Source organism: Bos taurus, chromosome 28 (assembly GCF_002263795.3).
Source record: "Bos taurus isolate L1 Dominette 01449 registration number 42190680 breed Hereford chromosome 28, ARS-UCD2.0, whole genome shotgun sequence".
NCBI classification, from domain to species: Eukaryota; Metazoa; Chordata; class Mammalia; order Artiodactyla; family Bovidae; genus Bos; species Bos taurus.
Window position 1 is genome coordinate 42,919,876 of NC_037355.1, and position 12,435 is coordinate 42,932,310.

The window sequence follows — 12,435 nt, forward strand, 5'->3', positions numbered from 1 at the left end:
AGGGAGGGAAGGGAGAGAGAACTGGCTGGTGGAGAGTGCGCGGCCTCTGCACGTCCACATATCTTAGTTCACGTGATGTTCACAGCTTTCTTGCCAAGTAGGTAGTTTTATTTCTGCTAGCAGAAGATGAAAATGAGACACAGAGAGTGTAAGCTATTGGCCTGAATTCTTGGCATTAGTGAGTGGGGGAGCTCAAATGTGAATCTCAGTATCTGACTCCGAAACCTCAGCTTCCCCCCAACCCCCTTGCTCGCCTCCCCCCACCCCCTTCATTTTTGGAGTACCTGTCGAGGACCTGGGCTCCCCAGGTGGCACAGTGGTAAAGAATCCACCTGCCAAGGAGACACTGGTTCGATCTCTGGGTCGGGAAGATCTCCTGGAGGAGGAAATGGCAACTCACTCCAGTATTCTTGCCTGGGAAAATCCCATGGATAGAGGAGCCTGGAGGGCTACAGTCCTTGGGGTCACAAAGAGTCAGACATGATTCAACAACCAAACGGCGACAGCACTGAGCTATTCTCTGTCAGGCACTACATCCAGCTGCCTCCTCATCCAGGCCTCCACCGAGCAGTACGGCTCTACCAGACACATGTGACCGCTTGAAATACAGCTGGCGTAACTGAGCCAGGGGATTGTCGATATCACTACAAACGGGGCTTGCTTTGTATTTCTATCAAACAGGGCTGCTCTAGAACGTGATTTTGGCCAAAGGGATGAACTGCAACTTCCTCTGCAAGAGCATGTACTTCCAGGGACACCAATGGGGGTTCCCCGTACCTGGTCCGGTGTTTAGTTAAGAAAAGTGAAGTTAAGACAGGAGGCCTAGACCACAAAGCAGGGAAGTGCCGGAAACCACTTTCGTATTTGTTGATTCTCCCACCCTCAGGGGTGGGGAGTGTTCATGAACTGCTCATCTAATTTCATTTCTAGTCATTACCCATCGTCTGGCGCGCCGCAGGCGAACTCAGCGGGGCCACACAGGGTCAGGCTGATATGCTGGCTGGCTGGTACCAGGTGCCGAGATAGGCTGAGCTCGGCATCCCGCTCAGGAGGCGGCTAATGAGATGAGTGATGCTCCAGGGATGTCAGGAGCCCCGTATCAGTCTGCTTCTGCAGACTGATCTGTGTGTGCTGGCTTTACTTCAAGGTCAGGCAGCAGAGACAGCAGGCAGCAGTTATCCTATCTGCTCCAAGCTGCAGGCAAATAAGGACGGGTAGCTATAAGCTCAAGGCTTAAGACAGGCTTCAAAGACCCAGCACAGCCCGAAGAAATTGCTGGAACCCATTCTCCTGGGGCAAGCTTGGTTGTGGAAGGCTACTCTCCTGGGGCAGGTAGACACCTTGGAGGCCTCCTCATCTTACAGTTGGGGAAACCAGACCAAGGACATCTGCTCTGGCTGCCCCAGCGAATTAGAGGCTGGGCTGGGTCCGTCATTATTGCTGTTTCGTCGTTAAACAGTGTCTGATTCTTTGCGACCCCATGGACTGTAGACCTCCAGGTTTCTCTGTCCATGGGGTTTCCAAGGAAAAATACTGGAGTGGGTGGCCATTTCCTTCTCCAGGGGCTCTTCCTGATCCAGGGATTAAACCCGCCTCTCCTGCATTGGCAGGTGGATTCTTTACCACTGAGCCACCAGGAAAGCCTGGGCTGGGTCTGGGACCCACCTAAACAGACCTCAAAGGCATGTGCATGATCAGGATCCCCTTGCAAAGAACTTGGCACATGAGCTTGGAACTACACAGGAAGAATTAGAGCTTGACTTTAATCAGCTCAGCTTATGAGTTGCTCCCCACCCCCACCTCGCTCACTGGTGAGCATTCTGGCAGGGCAGGGTGGTCTCCTCTGTGGACACTATCCGGGGCGAGGGTTGGGGCAGCGGGTGGCAAGGAGGAGTGGCAGTCTACCTCATCTGCCAGGTCCTTGCAATCCCCCACCTCCTAATCACTACATCAGTGGCTCTTCTAACACACAGTTCTGGTTTTAACCATCCCTCCTGCTTGCTGAAGATGTGCAGTGGCTAAGTCCACGCCTCTTTGTCCAGCATCCAAGGCCCTTTATGACCAGGTCCCCACCTGCCTTTCCACTGCGGTCCTCTGCACACCACGTCTCCCGCACAGCCTGCTGCTCCAGCCCTCTGTGCTTTTGTGTATGCTCTCTTCCCTTCTGGACCATTCCAGGGCTGGTCTTCTCATTTCCCCTACCCTGTCAAGGCTTAGCTTGAGTGAAATCTTCCCCAACTATCCAGGTGAGCCACCCCCGCCCTCTGCTCTGGGCTCTCAGCCCTGTGGATACCCTTGTTGGGGCATGCATCAAACGGTATTGGGATTGATAACTTACAGGTGATGGCTAAGCAGGAACTGTGTTGTTATTATTAATAAAAAGGATACACAGACTGCAGAAAGTAGGGAAGAATGAAAAAAATATCAGTGTCAATGCTGAGCCAGGCCCTGGGCTCTTACTGCATCCTCACCAAACTCAAGGCACTTGGCTTTATTATCTCCAAGTTATAAGTGATGAAATGGAGGCACAGGGACATTGAGTGACTTGTCCAAAACCAGCAGGCCCTGGGTGGCACAGTCGGGCTTCTGACCAGCTCTCCCTGACTTTGGAGAGGACGGTCGGGAGCTGGTCAGAGCTGGGTGCTGTGGAGACACATGTCCTGTTGGGGGAGCGCAGAGAAAAGGCACAAGCAGCGGGATGGCACATGGGCTGAGCCTCTCGACTCTCTGTCTGGAACCTTCCTTTCTGTGTGCAGACGCCTGCCTCTAGGGAGCAGAGGCGTTACTGGCAAACCCGGGTTCAACCCACCATCTCCCCAACTTCCGCAGGGTGCTGCTGCTCGCTCTCTTCATACCTCAGCCCCCAATGCCTGGGTGGAACTGAAAACCCAGGGCCTCAAAGCCATCCCCACCCAGGCGGATGCCTGCACGATGCCCACCCAGTGTCTGGGGAGAGGGTGGGGGTCCCAAACAGTATGTTAGGGGGAGGGCACCTTCCAGGCCTCTGACCTGGGCAGTGTCCCCCTCCAGAGCTTCCAGCACTTTATCTTGAGAAATGTGCTCTGCGGGGCCCAGAGCAGACAGGCGGTCTGCAATGGGAAGCAGGCCCAGATGTCAGAGCTGTGTGACTCCCTATGTGTCCTCTTCCTGCTCCAGAAGACAGCACTGTCCCGCTCTGAGATTCTGGGCAGCCGTTCACATCTCACCTGGGTTATCCTCAGTTCTGCACACTGGGGTGCTCGCTCTCCAGAAGGAAATGCTGCCTGGAAAGGGACCCAGACTTGGGGCCCTCGGTGTGGATTTGCAGAAAGAGCCACGATCAGTATGACACTTGGCCCCCAGAGAAACAGCCACAGACTCTGATGCAGAGTCCCTCCTCTCTCTTCCCTGGAAGTACCTGAGTTCAGTTTGGCAGGAGTAGGAGTGGGGTCCTTGTGCCTACCAGGGGTAGGTTCATGGCCTAAACAAAGCCACTCGGACCTCAGACCCTGAGCCATCAACGTCGCCTGGACTGAAGAGAGCAGCGTTCCCAATGCAGCCCTCCCTGCATGGAGCGCCTACCACTCTCTATTCCTGCCTCTGGGGGTCCTGAGCAGCCCTGCCACTGCCCTTTCCACACCCACCTCTCCAGCCTCCTGGGGGTTGATTCTGCATGGCCCTATAACTTCTGGCTATTTCCCTTTTGCCTGCATTGGTCAGAACTGGATTCTGCCACCTGCCACTGGGGACTCTGGAAAGACACGCCCAGCAACAGAGGAGCCATGATAGACCAGCAGTCACTCGCCAGCAAGATTTAGGGCTCCCATCTGAATCCCTGTAGTCAGTGGACTGTGATAGCATCATGCTCATACCAGAAGAAGGATGTTAGCAACGAGTTCCACTGCTTTACGGATCACCTAACTCGGGCTACCAACACAAGCATCTTGTGAGTTCAGCAGCTTTTTGTCCAGAGCACCTCAGCAGGCCTCTCCTCCTCACTCTACCCTGAAGATTCGGAGGAAGGCCTGTGTTTGGCCTATGGCCAGATGCCTGGTAGGCCAACAGGATCAAGTCCACAAAGGGCAGACAGCTCTCAAAAGGCTGAGAGGGCTGGACAAGAGGTCCAGGTGGGAAGGAGACTTAGGGTCCTTGAATCCCAGCCCCTTCCGGGGGCCTGAACTCCTTCAGGCCTGACCCAGAACCCAGCCTTGGAGTGCCGGTGGAGATCGGGTTTCTGCGGCTAGAACTGGCTCAAGCTGCAGCCCCAATCTTTAGTGACTGTCAAGAATCAGAGGTGCTGCCTGGCTGAGAGGGCTGGGGCTGGCTGGAGAAGAGGAGCGGGAGGATCGCGCAGCCGGCACAGAATTGGCACGTCTCTCCACTAGATGGCGCTCACAGCATAACTTTTCCTCATTTTAAATTCTATCTTGATGAAAGGTTGTGATTTTTTTTAATACCGTGGAAGAGCACAGATGACTTAAAATTCATGTGACTGATCTCATGCATTTTCATTCCTGTGTTTCTGTCACGTGTCCAAGAGTTGTCAAGTCTCCCTCCCTCTGGGGTACTGGGTGTGGCCGACACGCACCGCTGCCTGGCTCTCCCAGGCCAGAAAAATGCATCCAGTCGAGGTGATCGAGTCTTTCCTTTTCGGCTCTCCCCAAAGGCTGTGTGGACCCCTCACCGCCTACCACCTGATCCGCTTTCCCCGAGTGGTCTCACAGCTGCCCTCACCGTCGTTCCGGGCCTTCAGGAGTGGCTGCAAGTTCAAAGGCAAGAGGACAGAGGCAGGCAGGCAAAGCTTGGAACCTGCATATATCCAGTGCTTCCAGCACTGCTGTGCTTGGGATAAAGGAGTGTGGGGAGCCTTGATTCCCTCCCTGGACCTCTCCGGCTCAGGTAGGGAAGATACCAGACCTGTAAGAGGTGCCTGTGTTGCAGGACTTTGGAAGTCAGACTGTCCAAGTCTTGACCCCACTGCCATCCAGCTGTGTGTTGTTGGGCAAGTGACCAATCCTTTCTAATCCCCAGTGTCCTTCCTAATAGACTAGGCATGGAAGTACCCCTTACCTTAGTGGGATGTCTTGAGTATTGTGGCAGCAGAATAATGGCCCCACAAAGGTGTCCACATTCTAATCCCTAGAACCCTAAGATCAATCATCCCTAAAGTGAATATGTTACCTTACATGGCAAATAGTCTTCTCCTCCACAGAGTCCAAGAAATCTTTGTAAGTGGCTCTGACCAGATAAAGAGCATGCACACCTGTGATCATTCCCATCTGGTCCTTGGGGCGCATGCCCAGGGTCTTTCTGAATTTATGGTGGTGCGTATTGACCTCTACCTTTTGGTTCTGGCCTCACCTCACTCCTCCCCAACTCCCAGGCCCAGGCCCCTGGCCCCTGCCCCAAGCCTTCCTTCCATGTGTCCAGCTCCTTCTCCCCCAGACTTGGGGCCCTGCCCACCTCAGTGCTCTCTTTCATTTCTTCTCTACCTTCTCAGCAGAAGGTACCTTCTCTACTCCTGTTCCGTAGTCAACCAAGCCTCTATTTTCCACTCCATACCCTGGGATCCCTCTGTTGCCACCTTCCAATGTGCACTTTCAGCATCAAGATTCTTGCAGTAGATGAAATAGTCAAATGAAACCATGGGTACTTGAATTTTCAACATGGAACATGCAGTTGGGAGGGTCTCCCTACACTTAACCAGCAGACTGTCCTGGAGCTCCCAGTATGGACAGAGCAAAGATAAACACACTTTGTCCCAGGCTTGGATTCATTCACTTCCATTCCTAATGTGCCATAGCTTGCTGGGCTGATCTGTGCCTGGGCTGACCTGTCCCGTGGCCAGGTCACTTCGTCAGAGTGGTTGGGTGGCCATGCGACTCTGGGACTGTACGTGTACTGGCTCAGATGCCAGTGAGGCCCTAGCATACTCGGTCCACAGCCACGACTTCCCAGAAGAAAGTCAAAATTCAGATGGCGCATGAGAGGATGTGACGATGAGCTGCCTGTAACTGATGCTCTTGGTGCCCTGCCCAGACCCTCGCAACACTCAGTCGTTCCCATCCGCGCTGGCGGCCTCTTTCCTTAAGCACCTGCAACTTTGCCTGAAGACTTTTTCTGAATGCAGGGAACTTGGCCAAGTGCAGGGCAGGCCGGAAATGCCAGAGTCAGCCCCCCATGGAGCAGCTGTCAGCGAATGGCTGGTGGGAGTTGGTGGGGAAACCCCCAGCCCTCTCACTCCTTGGGTGAAACACTCTGAATCCTTCCGTTGGAGCTGAGCCCGGGTGCTTCCCTAGCTCACTAGCGCGCCCTGCTGGCGCTTCCCTCTTCCTGCTCCTTTCCCGGCGCCTTGTGCTTTCATCTCCGGAAACATCGCTTAGCTTCCTCGTCTGAGGCTCTGCCTCCAGGATAGGTCAAGCTTAGTAAAACGCCACCTCGCTGTAGGAGCTGGCCCTTCTGTAAACAGACTGATTCATTTGCAAGACGCATTTACTTAGTAAGAGTCACATTTTAAAATTGGGAACTTTAAAAACCTGCTTTGTAACTGCAAACATAATAGCAGTTCTTTGAGTTAAATTATTTCCCTACATCTCAGTTCTGTTCTGGGGTTCATGATAGAGCTTATGTCAATGCTCTAAACCTGTGCTCATGGTTTTCCTCGGACTTATTTTCATGTGACTCAGATATTGTGTGTGGACCTTCACTCTAAGGTATCCTCATTGATTGCTTTCCTCTCGTTTGATTGTGAATTTTAAAATCCACATTTTCCTCTCCTCAAACGCTACCTACCTAGATAATTGATTGAGCTTTCGAAATTCTCCCCAAATTTACAACATCGTCTAGATTTGACCCGAATTTCTGAATTGTGCTCAGAGACGGAGCTCACTTCTGTGCAGAGAGGAGTGTTGTAAAGATGGCCCTTCCCAGGCCAGAGCTGCGGCGACACCCCCCGAGGCCACCAGGGCCAGCGCCAGCACAGAGATGAAGGCGCTCAGGCCTACCTGGGCTGATCTCGAAGAGGTGCTTTCCCGGGTCCTCAGGGCCAGGAAGCAGTTCGGTCACCTGGGTCCCTTGCAGAGAAATAAAGCCCTAAACAGAGAAAACACGAGCGTGAGAGCATGAGATGGCTGCGAAAGGGCCTCTGTGGTCAGGGTCCTGGGGGGAGGGTGAAGCTGAGGGTCAGAGTCCCAGTGCCCCAGGCCCTGCTGGGCAGGTTGGCAGGGGCACAGGCCTCCTCTCCATGGCAGGGATGGGGTACAGAGGAGGCCCTGCACGGGGCCCCCACTCGAGTGGAATGGCACTACCTTCTAACGCTCTCGGAGGCACTTGACTCACAGGAGATGCCCAGGGTTATCACTCTTCTGGTTAAGACACGGTAAGCCCATCAGTAGCAGGGAAGAAGGCTCCATATTATGGGGGGCACCCCCTGTCCCAGCGTGCCCAATGTAGGTTTCGGAGGCAGGGGTTTTAGGTGGGAGAGAGTCCAGGAGAGGAAGGCTTCTTGTATGTAACTGTCCAGGAGGTGACATGGGGGAAGAGATCTGTATGAGCCCAGCTGTGCCCCCTCCTGGCTGGCTGAGACTTCATTTCTTTACCCGTTTACATGGCGCCAGCCAGCATGCAGAGGGCATCAGCACAAATCGTGCCTCAAGCCCGGTATATCCCTGTGTGTATACTACAGGGGGTGGGGCCCTGCGGGGCCCTGTGGGGCCCACCCTCTTCTCTAATGCTGAAATCTGGTAGCCAAGCTGAAAGACGCAGAGGAAGAGCATGGGATACAGAGACCTGCAGGTTGGGTTTGAGCCCCTGTGCTGCACCTCCAGGCTGGGTGACCTCAGGCAACTAACCTCTCTGAACCTCAGTCTGCATGTCTGCACAATAGGATAGTAACTCCCACTTCTCAGGGTCACTGAGATGCCAGATTCCTGTTGAAGAAATCCTGTTCTAACACCAAGGTGCCGTTATAACCACCTGACTCACTGTCCCCACACACGGGGCTCAGCAGAGCCTCCTTCATCCCCTTTCTCGATGTTAGCAACTGATGTCCACTGAGGCCCTTCATTCATGCTCAGGTTTGTTCAACTCAGACTACATACAGCTCTAACTACACGTTATTGGTTCTCTCCATGGGAAATGCATTTTAAACTCCATACCTATAATCCACCTACCAGGGTTCAAATCCTGGCTCAGCTACTTCCTGGCTGTGTGACCTCAGGCAAATTGTTTAACCTCTCTGCGCAACCTCCAGATCTCCTTACCTAAGAAGTAAGAAGAGTAATAGTCCTTTGTCAGGCTGTCTGTGAGCACTAAGTGAATTAGTACTTGGGACGCCCTCAGAGGAGGACCTGGCATAGTGAAAGCTGTGTATTTGCTAAGTAAACCCCAGCTCTTACTCTGTGTCAGGGTTCCACGCCGAGTGAAGAACATCACCCCTCCCTGAACTTGCCCAGGTGACTGGCACAGTCACCTGCTTTACCCACATGGTCGCCTCCAGTCCCCACTCCCACGTGTGGTCACAGAGTGCTCTTCTTTCCACCCCTATCTTTTCCAGGCAATTTCTGGCTTTAAAGGTGACTGGAGGCTCCACGGGGGGCTTCCCAGATGGCTCAGTGGTATAGAATCTGCCTGCCAATGCAGGAGATGCAGGTTCAATCCCTGGGTTGGGAAGATACCTTGGAAGAGGAAATGGCAACCCACTCCAGTATTCTTGCCTGGAGAATTCCATGGACAGAGGAGCCTGACGCGATGCAGTCCATGGGGTTCGCAAAGAGTCGGACATGACTGAGCACGCACTCATGGAGGCGCCACGTGGCTGCTGAAGTCTTGTGCTGCATGAACACGTAGAGATGCCTTTTCTCATTTAAGCAATGTAAAGGCAGAACGACATTTTTACCCACCGATGCTTGCTTTAGAGAAATTACAGCAATAAACCAGAGAACCAGATGGTAATCGTTGTAACTGAATTAACAGTTTCTTTCCAGGGAACCTAGAGCTAGTGGGAATAAATCAGGACCGCAACCCCAGGAAGGGGACACACGTTCACTGCATGGTGTGCGTGAGATCCATCACTGGCTAATGGGGAGGGTCTCTTGTGTGAGCTGTTTCAGTAACTGTCTCGGTATACTTTTTGAGCACTTTGCTTTTTTTCTTCTGTGCTTCAATATCTGCCATCCATAAAATGGGAGTAACAGTATTGACACTGACATTATTTTCTACTCCAGCTGAATGGAAAAGCAGCAATAACTCCTGTTCACAGAATTTGTACTATGTCCCTGGCTTTTGTCTAAACTGCGGGGTTTAATCTTTCCAGAGGTGCCACAGTGGTGAGCACTATTCTCATTTTCTTGGACAAGCAGATGGAGGTTGGAGAGGTGAAGTAGCCATCTCCACGCACCACTGCTGGCAAGGGTGAGCTGGGATGTGCCCCCAGGGGTGTCTGACGCCGGAGTACTCTCCCTCCACATTTGTGACAACAGCTGCCGCTGACTTTGTGCGCAGGAAGCTTGCCTGGAGAGCCAGCAGGCTCTGGGACTCACCAACCAGTGCTCAATCAGAATCCCAGTGTGGCTTCCGTCACTGTGAAGGGGCCTCCGAACCAGCTTTTCTGTTTCTGGCATGATATCTGTGATGCCAGATACACAGGAGTCAGTATGAAGCCTCCAGCATTCTTGGGCTGGGTCTCAACCTTGAGCAGGCATCAGAGTCAGCCCAGGGCTTGTTAAAACAGGGTGCTAGGTCTGGTGGTGTTGTGGTAAATGTTCAACAACAGGCTCTCCGATACAAACCAGGCCATCTGATTTGCAGTGTCTGCCGACTTCTGTGACTTAGTCCCCGTGGCCCATTTCATGTCACCACTGAATGTGACTCCGAGAAGAAGCTTACTGCAGGGCTCCTGCCACACAAACAGGACGCTGGTCAGCAGGCTCTGTCCTGTTGCTGCTCGGTCGCTAAGTCGTGTCGGACTCTTTGCGAACCCACGAACTGAAGCACACCAGGCTTCCCTGTCCTTCACTGTCTCCCTGAGTTTGCTCAAACTTGTGTCCACTGAGCCGATGATGCCACCCAGCCATCTGACCCTCTGTCGTCCCCTTGTCCTTTTGCCCTTAGTCTTCCCAGCATCAGGGTCTTTTCCAGTGAGTTGGCTTTTTACATCAGGTGGCCAAAGCATGGAGTTTCAGCTTCAGCATTAGTCCTGCCAATGAATATTCAGGGTTGATTTCCTGGTGTGAAGTCCTTGCTGTCCTAGGTACTTTCAAGTGTCTTCTCCAGCATCACAGTTTGAAAGCATCAATTCTTTTGTGCTCAGCCTTCCTTATGGTCCAATTCTCACATCCATACATGACCACTGGAAAAACCAAAGCTTTGACTATATGGACCTTTGTCAGCAAAAGGATGTCCCTGAGCACAAAGAGTAGTAAATGAAGTCAAACAATTGGGGGTGATACATTTTGAGGACTGATTACTTTTGTTTTACTTATTTTTTAAATTTATTTTACTGAAGTATAGTTGATTTACAATGTCATGTTAGTTTTATATGTACAGCAAAGCGATTCAGTTTTATATATATGTATATATATACACTTTTTCATATTGTTTTCCATTACGGCTTATTAGAGGATATTGAATATAATTCCCTGTGCTACACAGTAGGACCTTGTTTATCCACTGATTATCTTTGTTTTTAATGTAATTTATTTAATTGTAGGTCTGTATGATTTAAATTCTAATAATGGAAATATTTAACGACTGGCTGGCAAGCAATAGCACTGACAGACCCATCCTTGGGGTTTCTGATTATAAAGGTTTGGAGAAGGGAGGAGAATCTGAGCAACTCCCTCAGAGTTCCTGGCAGCCTGGTGGTTAGTACTTGGCACTTTCACATACATTCAATTCCTTGGGAGAACTAAGATCTCTGGAGCCTCGAGGCTTGACCAAAAAAAAAAGGAGAATCTGCATTTCCAACCAGCTTTCTGATGCTGCTGGCTCCCAGGAATACACTTTGAGAACTAGTGTTTAGGGGCAAAACTTAAGCATCCAAAGGAAGTTGCCTTTTCCATAAACTTAGTCTGCACGTCGAGTTTCCTCATGTGTAAAATGTGGCTAATAATAGTATCCACCTCCGGAGGCTATTGTGAGGGTTAAAGTGGTTCGATACTTTCACGCTGGCCTTGGAGCCAGGTTTTGGTGGAGCTGCCGTGCTTCCGACACCTGCAGTTCCCCAGGACAAGGGGGGCCTGCAGCGCCTCAAACCGCGCTCTGGACTAGAGGGGTCCGGGATCTCCCCGAGGAGCCCAGAGTGAGCATTAGCACTTTGCAGCAGGAACAACATCTTTGAAGGCAGTGAAAAAACCTGTCACTTTATATTCTAAATCCAGAGAAAGTACTCCTCAAAAATAAAGGCTAAGTAAAGATCTTTTAAGATATACAAAACAAATATGAAATAATGCATCATTAGCAGACTCATACTACAAGAATTGTTAAAGACAGTTAGACAGAAGGAAAATGATATTAATTGGAAAAAATGACCAAAGGAATGAAGATTAATGGAGAAATAGAAAATAGAAATATTACTGTCTGAACCACCGGGGAAGCCCCAATTATAGTAAAAACGTCATTATCTATTTATCAAGAATCTAGAGAATGAGCAGATAAAAAAAAATTAGTAAGGATATAAATGACCTGAAAAAACAGTTTTGACCAATTTGACCTGATTGCTGCTTCCTCAACAGTAGAATATGTTTTCAAATGTCCATAAAACTTTTACTAAGATGACCATGACATGACTCAATAAATGGAAAAAGGAATGAAAATATAACATATGTTCTCTGACCACAATGGAATTAAGTTAGAAATCAATGACAGAAAAATTTCTGGAGAATCCTCAAATATTTGGAAACCAATTAATATACTTCTGAATAACTCGTACATCAAAGAAAATAAGTCAAAAAGAAATATTAGAAAGTACTTTGAATTGGATAGAAATGAAAACACAACATATAAAAATTTGTTACATGACTCACTGACTTACAAAGCAAACTTTTGGTTGCCAGGGGGCAGAATGTGGGAGAACGGACGGTTAGGGGGTTCAACATGTGCGCTCTGCTATATTTAAAATAGGTAACCAGCAAGGTCCTACTATAGAGTATAAGGAACTCTGCTGAATGATATGTGGCAGCCTGGATGGGAGGGGAGTTTGGGAGAGGACAGATACATGTATGTGCTTGGCTGAGTCCCTCTGCTGTCCACTTGAAACCATCACAATACTGTTAATCTGCTATACTCCAATATAAAATAAAAAATTGAAAAAATTTGTTACATGCCTCTAAAGGAGTAGTTAGGGGTAAATCACAGCAGTAAATGCTGATATCAGAAAAGATGAAAGTCCTCAGTGACCTCAGCGTCCACCAAAGAAACCACACAAAGAAGAGTGGATTAAACCCAACGTAAAGAATG

The 12,435-nt window shown here is 50.4% G+C and overlaps 1 protein-coding gene across 6 annotated transcripts in view; it reads right to left on the reverse strand.

Moving 5' to 3' along the window:
* ARHGAP22 (Rho GTPase activating protein 22) overlaps positions 1-12,435 on the reverse strand; it is a 179,542-nt gene that overhangs the window by 98,795 nt on the left and 68,312 nt on the right. For all 6 annotated transcript variants that reach the window (XM_024986883.2, XM_024986882.2, XM_059882715.1 and 3 more), the window contains one exon: positions 6,984-7,071. In XM_024986883.2, the coding sequence (XP_024842651.1) occupies positions 6,984-7,071 (88 nt within the window). The remainder of the gene's footprint in view (positions 1-6,983; positions 7,072-12,435) is intronic.